The sequence below is a fragment of the Pteropus medius genome, unplaced genomic scaffold (assembly GCF_902729225.1).
Source record: "Pteropus medius unplaced genomic scaffold, Ma_sr-lr_union100, whole genome shotgun sequence".
Classification (NCBI taxonomy): Eukaryota; Metazoa; Chordata; class Mammalia; order Chiroptera; family Pteropodidae; genus Pteropus; species Pteropus medius.
Window position 1 is genome coordinate 8,387,232 of NW_024340698.1, and position 25,167 is coordinate 8,412,398.

The 25,167-nt window shown below is 34.2% G+C and overlaps 1 protein-coding gene across 32 annotated transcripts in view; it reads left to right on the forward strand.

Moving 5' to 3' along the window:
* Positions 1-25,167, forward strand: part of MBNL3 (muscleblind like splicing regulator 3) — a 109,370-nt gene that overhangs the window by 56,954 nt on the left and 27,249 nt on the right. For 20 of the 32 annotated variants that reach the window (XM_039875387.1, XM_039875377.1, XM_039875453.1 and 17 more), the window contains 2 exons: positions 20,457-20,477; positions 21,683-21,847. In XM_039875387.1, the coding sequence (XP_039731321.1) occupies positions 20,457-20,477; positions 21,683-21,847 (186 nt within the window). Of the gene's footprint in view, positions 1-14,717; positions 14,838-17,735; positions 17,767-20,456; positions 20,478-21,682; positions 21,848-25,167 lie in introns of those variants that run through there. The other 12 variants (XM_039875507.1, XM_039875474.1, XM_039875493.1 and 9 more) reach the window with 5 other exon arrangements.

Here is a 25,167-nt window from a genome sequence, read left to right on the forward strand (position 1 = left end):
CTGTAAAGTTTTGTGGTTCTCCTTTACTTTTTGTACTTCAAAAGGGTTTCCTTTTCTTGTTCTTGATCCCTTCCTCATTTATTGTTTCATTATATTGTAGTTAGATTAACACTTTAAAGTTCATATTTAGTTATTCGGACTATTAATTTTGAGAAGGGAGAAGAGAGTGTGCTCTTTATTTTTTAGACAAAGTTATCTAATTTAGTGATACTAAGCTTTGTTTAATTGCTGAGAGTCAGGAGACTGAGCTATCTCTACTCCCTTGTCCATCCTTCTCCCCAAACCCTGCTTTGCTGAGTTAACCAGCCAAAATTGGAGATTATAACTGGCTGTGGATCATGTACATTTTCACTGCATGAAACTCTTTGGTGTCTGGCTCTGTTATATATTCATTAATACAATGCCCTGTCCAGCTAGGGGGATACCTGCCATAGGTCAGCTGAAAATATTACAATAACACTTCAGCCTCTTACGGGTCAAATATTGTTCTGTAAAACAACTTGGAATCTAACCCAGCTCATTTAAAATGTTTTATGGGAGCATAGCTCAAGATCATTTCTCTCTCCCCCTCGAAGCCAGCGCTGCAACTAGACACCTAGTGAGAAAGGACTCGTGATATGGCCAGAGATATTTTCCTCAACCACTATTAATATTTACCATTTGTCACAAGAATCCCATTTAGTTATGAGAGGTCTGAAAATCTGAAGTTTGAAAATTGTGTACTATTTGTCAGCTCTTCTGTTTCGAAGAAACTTTACATGTTAGGGAAATATATACCTGATCCTATTTGATCATTAAATAATTATCTTCATGTTGCATATGAGTCATTACAAATAGTATATTTTTCTCTATTTTAAGTTTTTGTGAAATCAGGATGCAAGGTACTTCTCTGCATCTGGAAATAGTAATTATTTCTTCTAGAAACATAACTTTATTCATAGAGTATCGTTTACTTACTGTTCTTTTTGCCCTTACAGATTAACTTTTAGATCCATTAGATCTAGCAATTTTGGCCACATGAATTTAAATGTATGCTTTTTGCTTGTAGCATCTCTTAAGTTACCCTGTTTTCCTGTACCTCAGTCTGCTTCTTAATTGTTGACCTATAGGGTTATATATTCCAGAGGAATCTTAGTTGTCTATTGTTTCCTCATCATCTCTAAATAATCTTTCCATTTTCTTCTGTATTTCCTCCACTATGTAATCAGTCTTTGGTTTTTTAAATTTATGTTTTTGTTTGTTTGTTTGTTGCTGCTATCCAATCCAGATTTGCAATACTGCTTGGGTTTTCAGTGTGTGCATGTGTGAGTGTGTGTGTGTGTGTGTGTGTGTGTGTGCGCGCGCGCGTGCACCTTCAGTTCTCACCGCAGGGTCAAGTTTTACTATTAGATGTAATTATATGTTTAATCATGCTTTTCTCTGTGTTTCTTGATATTGTTTACCTAAAAGTTGGTAAACTATTTCATTTATTCTTCAATCTTTTATTTTCTAAATAATCTCCACTATTTGGATTTACATGTTTAACTCTCTAGAGTTAAATTATTTTTTCAATGTCTTCTTCATGATAAGTTTGTATAATATTGCTTAGTGTCATGTCTAATCAGTTATTTAGTGAAGTAGATATGTCTATAGGATGCATCAATTTTGGCCATATGCATTTAAATATATGCTTTAAATGGGATTTTTTTCTATCACAAGTGGGCATCTAATTTTTTCTGTTGACACTCAATTTTTTATTTATCCACTGGAAATTGGTAGAAAAGAAATTAGCCTTTTGTTCTTATCTATGTTCTTGTGGGCAGACACTGGATAGCGAAGGCAATTTCTACACTGTGAAAACTAGCCATTAGTTTAAAAATATAGAGTCCACAGTGATATAACTGTTAAATATGTCTTAAATATGACAAATTCCCTAATCTAAGACATAACTATGTACCAGTCATGATTTACTACGTAACTATATAGCAGTAAAGTTTTAATTTCTGTCTTTAGCATGCAAAAATTCAAACAGAAAACCTTTTTCCTCTGTAACTTTAAACTTTTCACCCATCTTTTATATGTCTACGTACATTGAGTATGCAGCATTGTAATATGAATGATCTCTTACTCAGTTCCACATACTTTTTGGAAACTGCATGTTTTAAGGTGACATTGTTTTAAGACTATATTGTCAAATTGCCTTAAAATTTTCGATCATCCTATTTGTGGAAGACAATAACACTGAAGTAACAATTTGAGACTGTTTAATATCTTAGGGAGCTTTGTGTTCTTGTTTTAAACATTTGATAAGCAGTTGTTTTTCTGTCGTTAATGTTTATAGTAATCACATGTTCCATTAAATGAACTTAAATATTTTACAGCTTTTGTAAAAACATAATCTCTAGAGTTTTTGCAATTTCTTTGTTATTCGCTTTTCCTATTAGCCAGGAAAGCATTCTATATAGAAAGAAATTCATTCTTAACTTCCAAACAAATAAAAAATTTAAACTTTGCCTGTCTAATTTTATTTTGCTAGTACCCCACTAGAGGATTTACTTTTTTTCCAGCTTGATATATAACATTGTGTATGTTTAAGGTATATAACATGATGATTTGATATAAATATATAAGGTTAGTTAACACCTCTATCACCTCATGTAATTACCTTTTCTAATTTTTTTGTGATGAGAATATTTAAGATCTACTGTTTTAGCAACTTTGAAGTATACGATACAGAATCGTTCAGTATAATCACCATGCTATACATTAGATATCCAGAATTTATTTGTTTTATAACTGGAGGTTTGGACGCTTTGACTAATATCTCCCTTACCCAGCCCCTGGTAACCTCCATTCTACTCATTGTTTCTATGAGATCAGCTTTTTTAGATTCATCATGTAAGTGAAATTATACAGTATTTATCTTTCTGTGTCTGGCCTGTTTAACTTTTTCACTTATTTCACTTATTTTCACTTAATGCCCTCAAGATCCATCGATGTTGTCACAAAGGGCAGAATTTCCTTCTTTCTTGTAGCTGAATAGTATTCCATTGTAGATATTTTGAACTATGGTCTTATTTTTCAAAGAAGCCTTAGAAGTAGTCTCGATAAATGCTTCTTTATTGGGTGAACTACAGATGTAACCGTGAAAATATTTGAAACAAAGCAAGTGGCATAAACAGAAAATACTGCCTTGTAATAACAGCTCTAACAAGGGCTCCCTATGTGGCCTTGAGCAAGGCATGGTAATCGTACTACCTCTGTTTCTCTTCATACAAGAGCAAGCAGCAGAGGTCAATTTGTAGGAATATCGGTTGTGGTTTACTACAAAAATTTTATAAATATCAGGGGTCATTTATTGCTGAAAGTCCTGTTAAATCCATTAAAAGTTCTGTATGCATTCAATTCCCCAAAGAAATGATTCATTCAACAAACATTTATTGAAACCCATTACTTGTTAGGCACAGTGTGCACAATAGATTATGAAAGATGTGGTCTCTGCCTGACCTCTTAATATGAAGCTGTTTGTGTTATTTGCCATAAGCCAGGTACAAACTAACTGCTAAAAGAGTCCAAGGGGAGAGGCAGAGGCTGGGATTATATCCAGCTGTGTTGATAAAGATGCCGTCATGTTAGAGGTTCTGTTTGAGGTATTCTTTGAAAAAGGGATAGAAAGATATTCCAGGCAGATGGGATAACCTTAACAAATACAGATGGAGAAAACTGTGATGTATGTTTGGGAAGTTGAATGTTAAGTCAAACTGGCTGAAGCGTAAAGCTTATGTTGGCAGAGTAGCCTCAAGAGTTAGTGAGGAGTTTAAACTTTATTTTGTAGCTCTGAGGAATCTGACAATTTTTAAGTAATGACATCATCAGCCTATGCAAGATGAATTGGTAGAACAAAAAAGACTGGTAAGAGGGAAACCTCTTAGAAAGCTGTTCAAGTATTGAAGGTATGAAATAATAAGACTTTAAATTAATTGGTGGCAGTGTGAAGGGAAACCCAGTGATGTAGTTGGGCTGCTAAGAGAGGGTTGACATTCTATTTTAGCCTACAGATATTGTGCTCACTTTAATATCCAATCTCATTGAATTTTAAGTGAAGGTCTGCATACTTGTTTTGGTTTCACATTAGATGCTGTCTTGTTTACCAATGTAATTTTTGTGCTTAGCACATTAGCACGTATTAGGAATCTAAAAATTATTTGTTGAATGAAACATGAACTTGTTGAATCACTTTGAGAGAAGAAGAGTAAACATGGGCTCCCTTAGAAGATGTCCCGTCATCTCTCTATTTGCATCTATACTTCCACCCCCAGTTCAGTTTTTACTTCAATGTGAATGAAAATTGTATACACACATGTGCCAACTTTCCTCATTCAACTACATTTTAACATAGATATGATGATCTACAGATTGCTAATTTTCGTGAATTTAATTCTGTCCCTTAGCATTATAGAAATGTTCTTTGTCCAGAAGCCATTGGTCGGTCTCCAAATGTTGCATTTTGTGCGCTTTTATCCTATATATTGAGTTTTAAAACTTTGCTCAGTGGCTATTGTTAAATATTATTTTAAAGTAATTAGTGTGATAATTTAGTAATATTCAAGCATTACTTTTGCCTTCAAATGTTTAAAATTGAATTTTATAGCAGATAGCTAGCTTGCAAATCAGGATATTCTTGGAAGCATGATTAGTGCTAATAATGTCATTCTGAGTCAAGTATACAGTCATAATCTTCAGAAAAGGGTTTTGTGTAAAAGGTGACTACCTAGTCCAATAAAAATATATATTTGAAGTTTAATTAATAACTATTGCTATGAATACACAGGGATATTTACAGTCCAAAGAGTTCGATCATAAAAAAGCAAAGAAAAATTCTCAGAGAGAGAGCCCATGCATTGACATTTTAAAATAAACTTAACTAGAGCCCTTAATAACTAGAACTTAGTCCAAACAATGTGCTTTTAAAAAAAAATGAGAAAATAAGCAACGGAAACGCAATTTCAAGATTTTTTTTTTTAATCTCTAGGCTTATTAGCTATATCTTAGAATTTGTACAGTCAGCTCAATATCTTATACATTTTTCATCTTCATCTCCATTTCTGCATAGTGATTTCTGTTTTTCAGAACAGATAACCCTGAGGCCTTGGGTGCAATCTTCAGTGATCAAGATATGATTCAAGTTTGGGCAACTGACTCCACTTTCAGAGACAGGAAAAGTACCTGGAACATTTTAGAAAATGTTTCAATAAAGAAAGAAACTTCAAATGATTTTAACGACTTAGCAGCATTCAGCTGATGAAATTAATAGTTTCCCAAATTTTCAAGGCCTCACTCAGGTAGCACATGACATTTACTCCATCTTTGAAGTATTCGAGATAAAATCTATTTAATCATATTTCACTTGTTTGTCTCCCAAATTTTTTATTCTCCCACTAGGGAAACATAAGAAAAAATGACATTACTTTTGAGTCAGAGATTGTAGAGGAAAAGGGAAGGAAGGGAGGGAGGGAGGAAAGAAAGAATGGAAGAAGGGAAAGAAGGAAGGAAGGAAGGAAGGAAGAAGGAAGGAAGGAAGGAAGGAAGGAAGGAAGGAAGGAAGGAAGGAAGGAAGGAAGGAAGGAAGGAAAAGAAATTTGGAGACGTCTATTGAGAAAAGCTTTTCACTCTAAAATAATTCAGCTATAATAATAATATATTCGAAACAAAACCACAAGGGATGTGTAATGAATAAATAACATACTAATGCAAGAGGAAGGTGCTAGAGGAAATAAGACACTCCAGAGAGAATTATTTATGCCATTTTTATCACACATTTTCCACTATAAACTTCTCATCTTTTCTTGAAGCAAAAATAAAGAGCTGTGATTAATTATATCTCAGAAAAATCTCATTTTCCCCATCACGCTTGCTCCTTCTCCTTCTCAATAGCACCACTAAATATGCACCCCCAGTCACCTTTTATTTCTACCCCATGATTTTTCTTTGATTTCTATTCCAGTATGTCCAGTGCTAGAGCCCCTTCCAGCAACATTTTTCATGCCTATGCAATTGCAGGAGAGATAAGATATGTAAACTCCTTGTGGGCAGGTTCTGAAATGTCCTGTTCTTCTTTCTGTCTTCCACAGTATCAGAAATCTTTTTACAGAGAGGTGTTTATTAACCAGTATGCTTTCAATAAATGTCCTATTTACTATGGTTACCAGAAAGCTCAGAGCTACATGTATGAGCCAGCTAAAACAATTCACCTTAGCCTAGGTTTTTGATGTTTTTGATGTGTTTGTTCTTATCAACCCACATTTGCCATTATGTCACTCTTACTCTCCAGGCTTATGATAATGATCTTATTGGAAACGTATTTTTTCTTGCAAGATTTTTCCAAGCCTTTCTAGAAAAATGTAGTTGCATAACTAGTGAGAGAGCAAGAGAGCAAGGGAAGGGGCTACTTCTGTTTCTGAATTTCTTATTTGCAGTTTATTAAGCTGAGTGTTTTTCATTTAGATGTGTTAATGCGTTACAGGCATTCTAGTAATGCAAACTGAGAGGCCTCAGTATTTTTTTAAATTTATTTATTTAAATTAGTTTCAAGTATATAGTACATTGGTTAGACATCTATATAGTTCATAAAACAATCCCCCAATTGATCCCTCCCTCCCCTGGCCCTCCACCTAGCCATCATATTAATGCTAACTGCATTCCCTCTGCTGTGCTCCCCATCCCCGTGCCCAACTATCAACTACTAATTTGTATTTCTTTATTTAATAGGCTTCCAGTGATACTCAGAAATAGACTAAGTGCTGATGAGACTACTCTTAATACATAAACAAAAGAGTAACAAATACTTGGAACATTTTAGACAGTGTTTATTTTCTTTACAATGAAAAGAAGAAAGTGTTGTCTGAGATGTACTGTTTCCTTACTGCATCACTGCAGGGTGCAAGTGATGAACTTGGTATTCAATGCTTGCTTTGAGGTTTGGGAATCTATCTATACTTCAGTTTCTGTTTGTCTATGCTGAAATGCCGTGATCAGCATTGGATTGTTTGCTTAGTTGATGTGAAAAGTATTTCCCTCCTTTTAGTTTGTCTTCTAGGTTTTTTGAGGGGGAGGGAGAGAGGAGTGAGGAGAAGGGGTAATGGTTACAACTGAGTGTGATTTCCTCAGTGCATAAAAACATTAATTTATCAAAAAACCGAGGAGCATTTACTACACAATTATTTATCTGCTTAAATTTGGGTACATAGCACATATTTAGAAAAACACTCTGGGGAGGTCCGTAGAGCAAATGTAAGCAACGTGTCATACAGAACTTTTATATATTTAACTTTGCAACTAATACCACTACTTTGTAAACAGAAAATGAATGTTTCCATAAAGTAGTAGAGTAGAATTTTGAGAAGTCTTTTTTTTTTTTCATGACTTAGACTGGCCCTCTCTTACTATGACTGTTAATATCATTACTGAAGTCAGAGATGTGGAATTAAGATATCAAAATCCCTTCGATATGACCTTTTAGAAAATAAATTATTAGTAACATAAGAAAATGCTAAGTAAACACTAAATCCATTGTTTGATGGGATAGTATTCCCATAGACCAGAGATTCTCCCATAGACCAGAGATTCTCAAAAGAGTTGTTGGAAGACTAGCAGCACCAGCTCCACCTGGAAACTTGTCAGAAATGTAAATTCTCAGGCCCCACCCCAAACCTGTTAAATCAGAAACTCTGAAGTGGGTCTGAGGATCTGTGTTTTATGAAGCCTCCCTGGTGATTCTGATGAACACTAAAATTTGAGAACCATTGGTTTAGAGAAAACTATGATGGTGTAGGAGATTATCAACTAAGAAATTCTTAGCACTCTGTATAGTTTCTTCAATACTTCTTCCTTTCTTCCACTTTTTTTTTTTCAAATGACTTCATTCTTGGGTTATTGTTTATGTTTAGATCTGGTGGGAATAAAACGGTGTCTGTTCTGGAAAACATATATCTTTAAGAAGCTTCTATTTCTCCCCACCCCCAAGGAGCACCACAATGCTTATTAACTGATAAGGCTCTGAGACATATTGCACAAAAGATAGCAGTTTAATTCTGCTTAACCCAACATTTCTCAAAATCTTTGACCACAGAACTCTATTTTTGTGGAGCATATAAAGACTTCTCATGGAACATACATTGCAGGTAGCTGGGTAAAAATAACATCGATGTCTAAATTTATGAAACCAAAAAGAAAAAATTAATAATTATTTGTCTTTTATAACACTTCAGAAAGATTAGTGGCTTTTTTAAAACCCTAAAAGCTCTATTGTAGATGTTGTTAGCTGCTACAAGTAGACTTTCAAAACTTTATGTGCAGCAATTATGGGGACATAAAAGGCTATATATATAGATATAGATAGATAGGCACATATATACATATATATGCTTGTATATAAAATGTATTATGTATTTATTAGTTTTTACAATGGAAATATATATGTATGTTCATGTATATCATATATTCAAATGTTTCACATTTATATGAGTCAATCTTGGCTTCTATGAGGTTGGCCTATTGAGATAAAAATAAGAAAAACGAAAAATTAGCTTAAAAACTTGTAAACAGTTTTATAATGAGATTCAATTTTAATATTTTACCAATTATATAAATAATATTCAAGATCCCTTTGCTATCATTAATTACTTGTTAATACTATAAGCACTGTTAACATCTTCTCTTATAGTCTATCATTTGTTTTGCTTTATCCTAACTCACCAGGAAAAATATGACTTGCCTGATTTCTTTTTATCATTTTAATATATGTTATAAATAACATATAATAGCAGTTGTGGCAAAGTAAAATCTTTTTAAAGTACCCATCAAAAAGTATTATGCTCCAAACTTTTTCATATAATAGAAGTTACTTTAAGTGCTTATTCATTATGATTCTAAAGTGAATTTTTATTATGGGAGATATTAAAGTAAGAAGCTGGTGATGGTAGAAATATGTCTCTTGATTAGATAAACTGGTCTCCTAAGTAAGTACTGGCTTATTGCCAGTTGAAAAAGGAGCAATAATTCTTTTATCTTTTCAGTTATTTGCAAGTATAAGATAAAAGCCTGAACCGGCTTCTTTATCCTCTGCTCTTTCACCTACCATACCACTGAGCTCTGGGAGCAGTTCTGAGAAGAGAAGTGTCCCTGGCTCTTTAACATTGTATGTAAATTTCTTTTCTAGGCACATGATAATTTATATTTCATTGAATCAAGAATTACTCACATAATAATGCATTACTTTTGTGGAGAGGTAAAATAATAAAACATAGTTCATAATGTCATATTTTTCATACTTAATTCACAGTAGTAATTTTAGTTTTGTTATAAAGAAACAACAAAACAGACTTTACTTTCAAAACATACTAAATTTCACTTTCCTTTTTATTCATTCAAAATACCTATGAGGTATGTAGGGGCAGAAATTATTCCTAGGCAAACTGATTAACAGAACTGGAAAATAATTTAGCCATGATCTAAAGGTAATTAGAATCTAGGGTACTTAAATCCCAGTCTAACAGTCTTTCTAATAAAATACAGAATTCATATTAAAATTTAGATTTATTTCTTCTTTGTCTAGGAAAAAATACATGAGAGAAATCAAATTATGAATATCATCAGCGAATATCTATAACACTTCATTTTTAATAGCTGTGGGAAAAAAACTAAATAACAGGTTATATTGGATAGAATTGATGTTCATATTATTGAAGTGTTTACCTGATGTATGTGTATACTGATTTGCATTTGAAGTCTTTAGTATTATTTACTTAACCAAAAATAAATTGGCAAAGAGAAAAAAAATAAACAAAGCTGTTGTTCATAATGCAGAGTTAAAGCACTGAAAAAGTCAAGCCCTAGTTTTCATGGCCCACAAATCATTAACCTACTTTGCACCATCTCAAAGTCTATACGTTCTCTGGTCATTTAAGTCAAATCCTCACTAAAACTGAGCATTTGGTTGTGCAGTTTTTTGTGAGATAGTGTGTGTAGGATATGCGAATTCTCATTTGTAGATTCTTTTAGTGAAATGAAATGCTTCAGAAGGAGACTTTGTATGACTTTGGATAACATTGATTTTTTTGTCATTGTTTGGAGGGTTTTTTTTCTGCTTCGTGATTGTGTTGAAGCTACAGAACTCAGACATCTGTGGTCTGAGAAAATCTGCTTGTAAATGGCACTACTTTGTTTTTAAAAGATGCTTCTTTTACGTGGTAATAATAGTCACAAAATGCACACAACCAACTCTTTCACCGAACCCCACTTCCATTCCTTCTCTATGTCCATTAGGTTTTGCTGAACTGTTCTTTTGTCAGGTCATGGTTGTTTGTGTTTAAACTCTCATAACCCAACTCCTGATAATATGACACTGCTTTTCCTAAACCAACTGGCAAAATTCTATTGTGCAAACATTTACTAAAAAGCTGAGCTAAGAGAGGACTGGTTCACACTAATTATTCTGCTTCAGTAAGGATGAAAGACTTAATGCATATAAAGTGCTTTGAACAGTACCTAGCACATGGTAAATACACAATAAAGCTAGTTGTGATTATTCAGGTGGACGTGCTATAAAAAAAATGGACATTCTGTAAATGCGTGTCAACAATTGCCACATGCCAAATAACATGGGCTAAAACTGTACATACAATTATTCTCCAGCTCCCCATAAATGGTCAAAATTAATTCACTTCTAAAAGATCATTTGACCTTAATACTAGAATCTAGTATACAAAGTCAATGTAAAACATGAAACAAAATAAAATCAATTAAAAATGCTCCAGTTATCTTCAGTAGAAAAATAAGTCTCCTTCTGAAGCATTTCATTTCACTAAAAAATTGGCACACTGATGTTTCAAGCTACCTAGTTTATTTCACTCTATTACTTTATAATTTTTTTTCTAGAATGAAATTTTATTTACCTTATATAAGAGACACATAAACTGGACTCGTTTTATTTTTCCAGAAAAACATGTTTTCTTAAGTTTTTAAATTTTATTCTAAGTTTGAAAGAAGGCTCAATGAAGCTACGGTAGATTTTATTTTATTTTCCCCTCACAAAAATAAAGAGTGCACTAATTAAATGGCATTTATTAGACTATCACCATGATCCTAGAAACATTTTTTGTGGTTAATATAGAGGGTATATGTTTTTTAAAGAACACTACATCATTATAAGTGTACTATTCTCTCAAGAACTCTTATTCCAGATGTTGAAACTGACTTGAGGAGTTCAATGAACAGATTTTAAAATTACTAATTAACTTTTTCTCTTCTTTGCTTTATTTTTTATTATTATTTTTTGTTTTAGATTTGGAGATAGGCATTCTTTGGCAGAGGTCATATTTCAAATTCTTTGTAAGGATATGAGACATTTATGGTTGAGGGATTGATTTATTTTAAAACATAAAACCTCCACTTATCATTTTATCTTCTTTAAACTAACCTCATTTCTAGTTACATTGTTTGTGAATGGCCTTGTTTAGTTCCTTAAATAGCAGGAACAGTTTCAAAATCATCAAATATTAACTTCCCACTGAAAGCAGGTGAGCTTAACAAGGTTACTCTATTTACTAAGTTAGACTGAGAGAGGAACATTTTAAAATATATATTAAAATAATCTCAGTAGTTTTATATAGAACTTTGTCAATTCTGTTCATAACTCTGAAACACATTTTGAATGAAAGTTAATATACTTGGTAGATATTCAGACCAGGCAGAATAGATCTTTATTTTTAAAAGAGAAAGAATTTGTATTAATAAATTGTTTTCTTTATGTCTGCAGAACAACAACAACAAAAAAACAGTAAGTTGATCTAGTTTTCACATGCTTTTTAAAAGAATCTCTTGGCTAAGAATGACACTTTATTTAAATAAAGTATGCATTTGGAGTTTGGAGCTTTTGGGGAGAGATTTGTCTGATACTCTAAAACACCTACAGTTTGAATGACAAGTTAGCATAAAGTTTCAATAAGACTTTTGGTGATAAAAATGTACATGATCAATAACAAAATGTAGACGTATTCTGTACCTTAAAGTATTTTAATGGTAGTCCATGACACCGAGTAAATATTTCTGCTTGGAAATTGCATATTTGGTGATAGTTTGGTAGTTGGGTAGGAGTGTGAGGAAAATGCTTATTTCAAAGTTGATATATTTGGTTCTATTTGGGATTTGAAACATGATTTCACACTTACGAATTTAGCAAGGCCCTGTAAAACAACTATTTTGATATTATGTTTTTAATTTTCTTTATCCGAAAGAAGACTTGTGTTCAGCAAAAGAGGGACAGATTTTCATCTTTAATTTCAAAATGCAGAAGTAAATCAATAACCATATCTGCCCTTCATATAACCTCTGGGTGTAAGGGTATAGAGTTGTAACTATTTAATTTATTCTTAGCAGCATACTGAGCCCTGCAAAGATAAATTGTTTAACTCTGAAAAATAATCAGTGCCTTTCTCACCTTATACTCTCTTTTTACTTAGAGACAGGAAATTTAATTTTGCCAAGTGGAAATCCTAAGGTTTAAGTTGAGTGGAAAACTAAGACCCTTAAGGAATTGAAGGGATTGCCAAATACGTTCTTACTTCCCAAGTTTTAGTGCGGTAAAAACTCACTTGAGACTCTTAAAGTCATGGAAACCTAAGGTAATTGGCATGGGTTCAAGGGACCGAAGTCACAGTGTAGGAAATCCAGTTAGGCAGAGAAGACTTGAGTTGTAACTTTAGAAGTTGCCAGACTGAAGCATTCAAACGAAAGAAGAAAAGCTCAGCAGCCATTTGGAAATATCTGACAGAACTTAGAGCTTTGGCAAGAGGAGTTGGGAAGATGACTGTGGGATCTTTCTTTGCAGCAATCATAGGAAAAATCACCATGTTGTTAGCTTTTGGGAAATCAAGGAAGCAGATCCTCTAATAGTGTTTCATTATAAAGTTGATGAGGGAAAAAATTGATTCCCTGTTGAGACCACTGTCTGTGTGGAGTTTGCACATTCTCACCAAGGTTGCTTAGGTTTTCTCCAGGGACTCTGGTTTCCTCTCACATCCCAACGATGTGCATGTGAGGTAAATTGGCATGTTTGAATTGTCCCAGGCTGAGTGAATGTACGTGTGTTTGAGTGTGCCCTGTGGTGGAAAGATGTCCTGTCCAGAGTGGGTCTTGCATTGCACCCTGAGCTGTTGGGAAAGGCTCCAGCCAGTTGCAACCCTGAACTGGAATAAGTGGGTTGGCCACATGTTTTTGTGACCAGCAATATGCCATAGGAACTTAACTCTTGTTTGTATCAATTAGTCTGCAGTAAAATTGTTTTTTATATAGTCGTTTCACTTAAAGTCTCAGTTTTCAAGAACCTATCAACGACATTAGGTGAGGACTTTCTGCATAAGCAAAAATGTTAAATGTCATTTCAATGGAAGATCCAGTTCTTTGGAGTTCTTTTTCTATTTAGGAGAAAAAAAAATAGAAATGAAAAGTATGAAGGAAAACTAACTTGACTTACAAAATACCACAGGGCTTAGTTTGAGCGTTAGTAGGAGGAAGTTGAATTAGATCACTATTTTCATGAGGATACTCTAATGAGATTGTTAAAAGATGTTTTGTGACAAAAAAAAAGGAATGGTTTGTGTAATTAAACCATGTTGGGAAATGCTGAGTTAACAAAAGTAAGCAGGTTTCTTTACTGTAGGACATATAAGAGAGAACCTTTGGTGTGCTGTCAGTCGCCATGACAGGAATATAGTTTGCTATTTCTTAACAGTATTTAACCAGGAAACTCAGTTTTTGAGTCTTTTGGGGAATAGTGGTCTGTGGTACACACTCAGGCAAATGCTGGACTAAATGATCTCCAGGAGCCTTTCCGGCTTTACTATTTAATATTTCTATGATATATTATCTTTAAACATGTAAACTTCTCCAGTACAGTACAATTTCATTCTTTCTGACTGTACTAATTCAGAATCTTTGATAATTTCAACGAAGTCTAAATTTGTAATGAATAAAACATAAATTTAGAACTATGTCTAAAAATTGATTCCCGAATGTTCATAAATTGCTACTTTTGTAATATACATATTTTGTAATGTAAGACTACTATAGGTTGCCATTTTTCCTGAATATATTATTTTGTTCCTTAGAATTAACCATGCCCCTCTACTTTTCCCTCTCTTTTAAAATGCATAATCAAGGATAGGCTGAAAAAGAAATCTATGCAAATAATGGCTAGTCATGCCATCTTTTGCTTTCTTTGAATATGTATCTGCCTAGATCTTATGTGTGCATGTAGAAACATGATACTTAAGCAGTTATTTTCCTGGGCTTCAGTGGATGACTTTTGCTTGAATTTGAGTATTTCACAGACAGAGCTAAAGAAAAAAAAGTTAATCTACCTTCCTCACGCCCCCCACACACATATGAAAACCTTAAAAACATAAAAGCCTCATCTTCCTGTAATAATTCATATGTTCAAAAGTTTCATATAAATTTAAAGTCAGGAGTTAGGTTCAGTGGTCACTCATCATATCCCTCTTCTTCCTAACCTAAAGGAGGAGCTCTGGCAGGCATCATTTGAATCAAGTCGTTTGAATATACAGTTTGCACCACTGTAGGTGGCAAAGTGGAGTGGCTGACAGAGTAGGGAGCCGTGTGAAGCTTTTTGTGGGAGGAGCTATGGAATAAAAAACTGCTTTCCCCAAGAGTCAACTTCCTTAAATTCCTTGTAGCTGGTCAGGTAAGCTGGGGCTGAGAGTGCCTTCTGCTTTGCTCTGGGCAGTTGAAGCACAAGTAGAACGTGGGCTGATTCCATGGAGAGGGCTGCTTACAACTTTAAGGTAAAAGAGGTAAATTGGGTGTTGGAGAATTTGACTAGCTCACCTCACCAAGGTAGAAGAATAAATAGGAAGAGGGTTGACAGATAATGTATTGTTTTGAGCTTACTAACACTAAATTGTTATTTACTGTTTATCTGAAATTAAAATTTCATTGGGAGTCTTGTATTTTCATTTGATAAATCTGGCCACCCTAGATAGAAATCTTGGCAGAAGCTCTAGCCAGGAAGAAAAGGTGCAAGTAGCTGCTGTCCTCTTTGTCCTTGTTCTAAATCACTGTGGTAGGTGACTGGATTGAGTTTCCAGAAAAGGGAGGTAAGGGAACCCTAAGAGCAGGAGATTTAACTGACTATGGGCCGAGAGGGACACCTTTTATGTTGTTTCATTGCAAACTCTATGTAGTAAGTAGTCTTTTTAAGTTGCATGATTTTATGTGTATTTTCTTGGAACAATAAATTGAATGTCAGGATTTTTTTATTTCCCTTTTCCTGTATTTTAATGACATTTTATGTTCACAGCCATTGACTACTTTAAAGACAGCTTCCATGAATATTTAGCATCAGAAATGCCTTCTGACTTTTGGTAACTTGGTACCAGTGTGCTTCGATTGTCTCTGGGCTTTAATTTCATTCTGGTTGGCTGTTTTATAAACAGAGATGATGCATTCTTGAGGAGCTTTTTATTGAATAGATATTCAGTTAATATTTTTCTAAAGTGATTAAAAGCATTTGATTAGATCATGGGGGGAAATTGAAGGGGGGACAGGAAGCACATTTGGGGTATTGGTGAGGGACACTTGGTTTCACTGTGAACAGCAACTATGATTTTTTTGTGTGTTATTTGCTATTCAAAATTTTCAAATAAAAATTTCAAGTTCATGACTATTTGAAAATGTTTAATGTGAATGCAGCTGAATGTGTCTCTTGAAGTACAGGGGAACATTTTTCTTATAAGTCAACATATGTAATAGAGATTCACAAGAAGTCTCCCACCTTATGTGATTATTCTAAAGCCAGGCAGGTATTCCACTTTTGTCCAAATATCTTCTGGGAATTTGACTTGCAGCTTGTTCAGAGATATGTGGAGTGGGGTGGAGCAGTTTGAGAAGGCAATATATTCTAAGCCAGCCCTGGAAATGCTGTGCTTCCCTTGGGCAGGCCCAGGTGCTGTTTAAATATGAATTTGCTACAGTTTCCTTTATTCAACACTGTGAGGCCCTATATCCTGGGGGTGCTTGTGACCACAAGCCTAGAATTAGATCGCGGTTAATGTCTATGTGCCTCATGGATTCCTGACACTTCTGGTTCAGTTATTCTAAATTTCTAGAATTTTTCAGCCATGATGGTCACATAGACTTATGAGTATATATTCATAGCAAAAAAAAAAATTAAAAGTTACAAATTAGCTGTTTTCTGAAGCTGAATAGAATAACGGTTCATTTGGAACAGACAACCAGAAACAGCTTAAATCATGTGTTGGCTATTATTCTCTTCTTGGAGGAAGGAAAAAGAACTTATGAAAGGAAATACCAAGAGAAGGAATTAGGCTTCTACGGCAGACTTAGGGTTAGACCCTATAGATTATTTTCACAAAGATTATTCATTCATTCAGCAAATTTTTATGGAGCGGCCACTATTAACCAGGCACAGAAACATTCCAGGCGATTCAAAGATGAGGAAGATATAGTCCTGCCTTTAGATAAGCTCAAAGTCTAATGCGGAGATAGGCATGCAAACAATTTATCACAGTGTACACATTGATAAGTGCTACCATAAAACTGAGTACAAGGTGCAGCTGGAGGCACAAAAGAGGGAGAGATAAATGAAAGTGGGGGTGGGGAGATGGGCTAAGAAAAATTTTTACAGAAGAAGAGTCATTTGAACTGAAAATCTATACAGGGTAGTGAGAATCTGAAACTTGGCTTCTATCCATACTGAGCTGCTTATTAATTAGGACAAGTCATATCACTTCTTTGTCCTTCACTTTCTCTGTAAAATAAAGATGTACAAGATGTTCCTTAAAATCTGTTTCAGCCCTAAATGTTTTGATTCTGGTAATCAAGTTATCTTAGTGAGCTCTTTCAGAACATTGGTGTGATTGTTGAGCCTATTCCTCCCTTCATCTTCTGGAGGTCGCGATTTAAAAGCTTTTTTGAGACAGGCAAGAAAATCATTCTGCCCTCCTCCCAGCTTCTTACCTATTTGAACTTGGTGTCTGACTTGCTCCAAAGTCATTGCCCTGTATATGTGTATTTGGGATGTCAAGAAAGCAGACTTCAACAGCATAAGGAAATTAGATGCAGGACTGACTGCAGTGGGAGAGTGTGTACTTGGCTGGCCTTCTCCATGAGGTCTATGTTGAGCCTCATTAATTTTGCCTTCAATATATTCAGGAAATGGTTTACTATAAACTTTTAAAAAAAAATTCTTGTCTGCATCTCAAATTTAAATTAAAATTGTATATAAGATTTTAAAGATGCTCTTTATGCATGTATATCGATATTCATAGATAGTACAACATTGGAGGAGAAAGTAATGCAGATTATAACTATTTTTATAAAGACAGAACCCTAAAAAGAAGAAAGTGAGAATTTGCCATTAGTATGCTGACATCTAATACTCACTTTACGTTGATGTGCCTCACTCTTAGCTCTTTCAGATTATTCTTAGCCTTTAAAAGGTCTGTGATGGTTGTAGGAACCAGGAAACTTAATAGCATGATTTGTAATTCTAAAATTGCTGAGAGGCCATGTCTATGCAAGTAAGTATGTTTCATTGGGGCAATATAATCGATAGGATTTTTTCATTGAACATATTATCATTAAAATAGAATAATTTTTTTTGTAGAACAAATCATCTTTTCATTGCTTTTATTTAACATTTAACTTTTAACTCTTAATAGGTTAGCAGAGCAGCGAGATGTCTTTGAAAAGGTAATCCAGTTATCATTGTATTTGAGAGAAGGATTTTTCCCCCATAGTTCCAAATGTAGTTGAAGAAGCAAGTCATTTTGCAAACAGCTATTTCTGTTAAGATAAAGCTAAACATTACCCTGTTCAGCTTCCTAGGGTTCTTTTCTTATTCTGATTGATGGTAAAATTTTCTCTCACGAACAACAACAAAAATGTACATTTCAGAGGTTTTTTCCACCCTGCAAGTGCACAGAATGTCTTGTATCTGACAGACTCTCACTCTCATAGCTCCCAAGACTTAGGTGGGATTTAAATCTCTACAATGCTACTTTTCTTTCTCAGTCAAAGGCTTTGCACTCATTTGTGAAAAGCCTGAAAGTAGGGAAAAGGAAACAGATTGAATTTTGGAAGTGTTATAAGTGCTCTGCAACTTTTTTCTTTGTCTGTCATCAACTTTTTGATGCAGATGTATTTTAGAAATTTCATTGACCATTTTATCCCTCTGCTGCTTTTTGTGTACATTTTCAAAAAGAGTAGATGGGAAAAGGAAGCTGAGAGATTCATAGGTATAGTAGCACTTATTTCAGCAGAGAATCACTTTTCAATTTAATCACTTTATTTTCCTAATTCAGTTTCATAGCAAAAGACCAGATGAGAATGTTTTGTTTTTAAGGCCAAAGAAAATCGAAAAGGAGTGAAACTGGAGCAAGCAGAAATGAGTCTGCACTCTAATCACCTCAATGCTTTTTAAAATTTTGTTTGTATATGTAGTCTTTGCTGCTGTTTTTAGGATATAGCCAGCTCTGCCAGTGGATGGCAACTGTCATAGGTATGTTTGCAGAGTCATTTATGACTATGAACTAAAAAGGTGATTACATATTGTGCGGGGCAATCCCTTCCCTGCCTCTACCCCATCCCATCTATACATGGTTACCAAAGCCTTAATCCCCTACAAGGACTAAAAGCAAATGAAACCAATGTCAAAAAAAGTTTGCCCCACCTCCAAACTTCAAGGAAGGTATTTTAGTATATAATTAAGTTTGGGATTCTTGAAGAATGAATACTATATGGAGGAGATTTATTATCACCAAATATCATGCATGTAAATATATTATCCTGAGTTCAAAAGTTGTTTTGAAAAAAAAAATTAAGGGGCTTGATTTTCTTCTGAAATATTGTGTTCCACAGATAGTATTGATATTAAATTGTTTGGTCTTCTCATCTTTTGTTTGAATAGAAAATACAGATATTTTTGTCTTTTATAAGCTTACTTTAACAAGCTTAAGTCTCCGGCAAGGTAGTATTGCTATACATCTGCATTCTTTGTTATAGAAGTAAATTATAGATTCTGTCATTCAAAAGAGAATGCTTTATAAATCAAGTAAAATATCATAAATAAATGTGTAAGTTTTTTTTTAAATCTCATGCTGCCTCATATTCCACATTTTAGTTTTAAACTTGATGTAATTTGTAAGTGTAATTCTCTTTTTTCTTATTTCTGTATATCATTGTGCTTTGTAACAAAAAATATCATTATTTTCCCAGGAAAAAACTTAAGAAAAGTTATTATATGTAAAGGATAATTTTTAAAAGCACAAAGGAAGATAGTAATTATCTGTAGATTGGCAGAAAATGTGCTAAATACCACCTATTTTCTCCCTCCCTCCCTCCCCACTGATTGCTTTCAATGTAAAAAGTGTTAAAACTCTAAATTGTAACAAATGGTAAAATCCTAATAAATTCCTTTTCTTAAAAACAAAAAACAAAAAAAAAACTGATCTATTGTTTGGAATTTCTGAATTTAAGAGACAGTCTTCATTACACAGTTTTTGTTTTTTGTTTTTGTTTTTGGAAGGGAGTTACAAATTGTTCTATGTAAGTGTCTATGGTTGTGTTTGCTACTTGTCTGGGAAAGCTATCAAGGTGGATTTGTAATCCTAAAGCCCTCCCGCTCAGCAGGTACCTAATTTCTTTTTTCACTGCTGCTATATTACTGTTCCAAGTTATGGGAATTGGAGCAAGGGTCCTAAATGTATGCAGAAAGAGGAAAAATAGTCTAAGGAGAAGAAATGTCAGGAATGAGTTATTTAGATCTGGTTAGGGGGCAGGATTTCCAAATGCTGCTGCAGTTAGTCATAAAGAGGACAGAAATTCAGAAGAAGGGTCAGAGGTAGAGACAGAAGTTTAAGATCTGAGTAATTACTGTGATAGATGAAATTTTGCAAGAATTTCATTTCTCCAGGCAAAAGAGATTGGAGAGAAGAGCAGAAGTTTTAGGACTGTACTTTGGGAAAATCTTTAATGTTAGGGTGTGGCAGGAGGAAGAGAAACGCTAAAGTATAAACAAACTAGCAGGCTTGCTTGTGGAAGCCACCAAGTGTCACTGCTTCCCAGGGCTGTTAATTCTAAGCCAGTTAACCTTAGCTATGCTAGGTGGAGGGCAAAGAATCTGGGGACTAAAATTTTTGTGACTGTCTTTGCTTTGGTGCAGGTTGTGGTATATGTAAAAAGAAGCTTATATTTTCTCTTGGGAACCATATCAATGGGCAGGTGGAAGCCCTCCATTATTATGACTTTTAGCGCATATAAGAATTTCCTTACAGCCCTTATATGTACTGAAATTATGTCGTTATTCTTAGGTTACTTTTATGAATTCAGAAAGATTGGGTTAATACCATTCTCTTACTACCAATAAATTCTTCCTTTCCCAGGATTTGCAGAGAAATGTAAAGGTACGTTGAAACTAAGATATTATTTGATTTTATAAATCATTTAATTTGATTTAAAAAATTGATCAGTGGGAGAAACAAAAGGTCAAACCTGATGGAAACTAATAGTCAAACCTTAATTTCTCAAGCTATGTTTTAAGTTGTATTCAGCTTCTTGCTGTGGGAGGTAAAATAATAGAGCCATCTCATAATCTAACATCCCAGTAATCTAACATTTAAAAGAGCAGTTGCAGTGCATCTGGTTTTGCATTATACATAGCTCTATAAAGTTTTGAAGGAATCACCTTGATTCTCAGTGAAATATTGGAATGTTTTAATAACAAGATAACTAAATATGGAGAAGTGATTGTATAAATCATTTAAGCATTATAAATAAGGAAAATTCATAGCGGTGAAAACATTTGATGAACTAACTAATTTTCTCTTGGGAATTCAGGTGGTCTAGTGACTTGCACTCTTGGGTCCAAACAAAAAAAAAAGAGTTGCCTTTTTTCCTCCACTCCATCTTCAATGAGCTTATGCACTGGAAAGAATCTTATAATCTGTGGGAAAAAGAACCGCTTGTAGTTGTGCTTATCTTAAAAAAAAATATGTATATATATAGTGGACCTAGTAATTTAAATGAGAGAATCATTAGCTGCTTTGCATAGTGCTCATGAATTAAACATAACAACAGGTCACATTTGACAATGTAATAAATATCTGTCCAGTGACATCCTTTGCTACCACATAGTAAATACCATCCATACTCAACAGGCATGTTAACAATTAGGCAACAGTAAAAACATGTTTGATTCCACAGAAATGACATATTATCTTATTTGGAAGTGCTTTAAACCATCAATAAAACATCCAACTAGCTGAGACTTCAACATACACTTTGGTCTCAATTATCCAAGTGATCTAGGGCCATTGCCTCTGGAACCTAAAGAACAACATGGCTGCCAGGTGTAGAGATTTATTCTTTGGCTAACAGAATGTCAGTGGATTTCGAGATGTTTCTCACATTGCATAGATTCAGGAAAAAGAACTTTAGAGCCAAAATTGTCCAGAATAATGGATCTAAAAGTTATAAAATATATCTATGTGTATACAGTTATTTAATATTTCCCTCAATTTTCTTGAGCACTTGATATACTTGTATTATTCTTAGCCAGACCAGATTTATAGAAATATTAATGAAAATTTGTCTAATTCTTCATTTTTAGGGTCGGTGTACTAGAGAGAACTGCAAGTACCTTCACCCTCCTCCACACTTAAAAACGCAGCTGGAAATTAATGGACGGAACAATCTGATTCAACAAAAGACTGCTGCAGCTATGTTTGCCCAGCAGATGCAGTATATGCTCCAAAACGCTCAGATGTCCTCACTTGTAAGTCACAGCATTGTCTTTGAAAAATTGTGTATGTGTGTCTTTTTTTTAATGAATATATATCTACATTGGAATAACCTTGCAGGGCCTTTGGGAAGTTAGTTACAGGAGGATTTAGGGCACAGGCTAATATGTTAATTGACGATACAAAGCTGTCCTGCATGTGAAGGGAGCAATCAGGTGTGTTTGTTTTAAAATCTGGGTTGTATTTAAGCATGAATTCAGTTTATAGAAGAATAGTAATAAAGGAGTAGGGGCATTTTAACATGAGAGGTGGTTTGATTAGTATTGAGTGTAAATCTTCAAATACTAGGATATTAATTCAAACCATCTTTGACAGTGGTTTTATTGTTGCTCTTTAGCAGACTTTTTATTTTGAAATAATTTTAGATTTAAAGAAAAGTAGTACAGAGAGTTCCCATATTACTTCTCACTCAGTTCCCCCAACTATTAATATCTTATATTTCCATGGTATATTTTTCAAAACTAAGAAACTGACATTTACACATTATTATTACATAAACTCCAGACTTTATTCAGACTTCACCATTTTTTCCATTAGTGTTCTTTTTCTGTTCCAGTGTCCAGTGCAGGGTGCCACAGTGCAGTTATTTGAATCCTGTCCCCTCTCTCCTTTGGTCTGTGACCATTTCTCAATCTTCCTCTGTTTACCATGACCTTGACAATCTTGAGGAATACTGGCCAGATATTTGATGGTGGTTTTAACTTAATGTAGCCATAGAGTCTCCCTTTGCAGAAATTAAAGATAATTGTGTCTTTCAAGACCAGCGTCTAGTATTTTTGTGGATCGGTGAGTTCTACCAGGTCTCAAATTTAATTCAGTGGTGTCTTATTCTAATTCCAGCTGCCCCACTTCCTTTAAATCATATCAAAATACTAATTTGGAAGAATTTTGTTATCTTTGTTACCAATTTCATTAGTGACTGTAATAGACACACTGAAAGTTGAAAAATGTATATGGTATTTTGATGCAATGAAAATGTGGGAGTAGGTCAATCTGCGCTCAGCAAAATGTATCCCATTATAAAATTGATTCTCTAAGAGATCTGTGTAGATAGGCACCCCTTAATTAATCCATCTTTATAGACAATGCACAAAACAGGTGGTGGGAGCATTGATGAGTCACTAAAATTTTGCATCATGATTCTCTTTTTCTAGATTTCCTAGACAAATTTAAGTAAAACAAATAGATTTCATGTTCTATACTATTAGTTTGCCAAAAATACTTGCCTTGGAATTTAGTGCTGATTAATTACATTATAAATTAGTTCCCAGAAGTTCACCAGTGAGCTCCTCAGATGTCCTTGGACTTCAGGATTACTTTATAGGGTCAAATTCCTTCTTCAAATTCTTTCCTGGGCTTTCACACACTGTAGTATTTCTGTTCCTTCCTACTCCTAAAGGGGTATGAAAAAGAATCTTCTAGATACTGAGAACAGTATGAACAAAGCCACAGAGAAATAAATGTGCTTGGTGACTCCAAAAATGTGAGTAAGTGGGGAATAAATTGAGGGAGCTTTTCAGCCACTGTTACTACTCTCGGCCTCTCTTAGGCTGTCCCAACTTCAGACTAAACAAAGAATAAGAGCCGGATTTTATCACATACATGAACCCAGCATTTCCTATAGAGCTGGAGCATGTATCTTTTCACAGGTCGAGGGACAGCATCAGGGCACTAATCAATGCCCTGTTTCAGGGAACCAGAGAGCAAAGCCTGTGGTAAAGTAGGGATAAAGACAGAAGGCTGACTATTCATCTTCTATTCAGCCTCCAGTAAAGTCTCTCCATTTCAAGCCTCAACCCTTCATGCATTATTGATCATACTGGCTTACACTAGAGAATAGGGAGTGGCTTTTTTAGAGTCTAATAACAGAGACATTGAGTATTCTGCCCTCTTGTGCTTTCTAATTTGATTCTCTGTGCTTTCTATAATAGAATACAGTTCTCTTAATTCCTCAGTGAGGGCGACTTCAGATTTCAGGCTGCAGAACATGACTGATATGACTCACAGGAATACAATTTATTTTATAGCATATCACAAGATACATCACTTAGATACCACAGGGAACAATTGGAAATTGCTTTTCTAACTTGTAGATTATTTAACAATAGCTGTTATGATGCGGTAAACTGATAAAAGATTAATTTCTGTAGTTACTATGTGTACAAAAAAAACTAACCCCACAATGGTTGATGTGATCCTCCTTTGTGGTCTAGAAAGCTGCTTTGGAGGCATATTGTAATTCAGCTAGTGACAATTTTAAGTGACACTAGTCTGATTCAAAAGAAATGTTCTTAATTACAGATCTTGATATTACTATAGAAGTAACATATGCTTTCACTTAATTTCTTGGATACCTATTCTCCCCAAACAATTCATTATGCCTTTTAACATCCCCCCATAATCTGATTATTTTCCCTAAAATAGTCAAGCTTTTGTTTAAATTTCAAGTTCTAATGTTTGTGTGGTTGCATATTAAGACCTGTTTGATATCACTGACTTGAACTTCATGTCTCTACACAAAGCATACTTTGATCTGTTTCTAGGGTACCAGAAGAGCATATCTGCTTTTGAAAAACTGAGTATAGTTTGCTTATTATAAGCCCTCAGATAAAGGAAATGTCAATCTAAATTTGAAGGTAGCTAGAAAACAGCTTCTATTTAGTGTGACTGAACAATGAATAAAAGCCACACCTAGTCAATTTGGGTGGAATGCTTGCTGTAGCAGGCAAGTTTATTCACTGTATTTAACAGGCCTGAATAGACATTTGCTAGTATAAAATTCCACCTCTGAAAGCTTTTGTTAGCTTTATTGAGGAAGTTTAGCAAGTGAGACAAAGGGTGTGACTCCCTGATATTTTTCAAAGCAGTTTAAAAGAGAGTTTCTGATAATTACAGCAAAAAAATTGTAAGTTTAAGAACATCCCATGGCATAATTAAGAGGAAAACATGAGCACCGTAGAAGAATTTTAGAAAAAGACAAAACACTGGATTATTCTCAAACAAAGCTAATGTTTTAAAATTTCAGTTTCACAAGTACAAATTTTCATTACAGGAAGTAAGAATTCTCACTGCTGGAGGTAATGTATATATATAGTTTTAATGTTTTTCTTCTTTAAATAGGAGATAAGAGGTATTATTACTCTATGAAACTTTAGACTAAAACAGTTTTAAATGAATAGAAGTAAAATTACAAAATATTTAATAGTTAAATGACTTAGTTAAAGACAAAAGGATAATATCCTTTCCTCGCTGAGGTACATTATATATATATATATATATATATATATATATATAT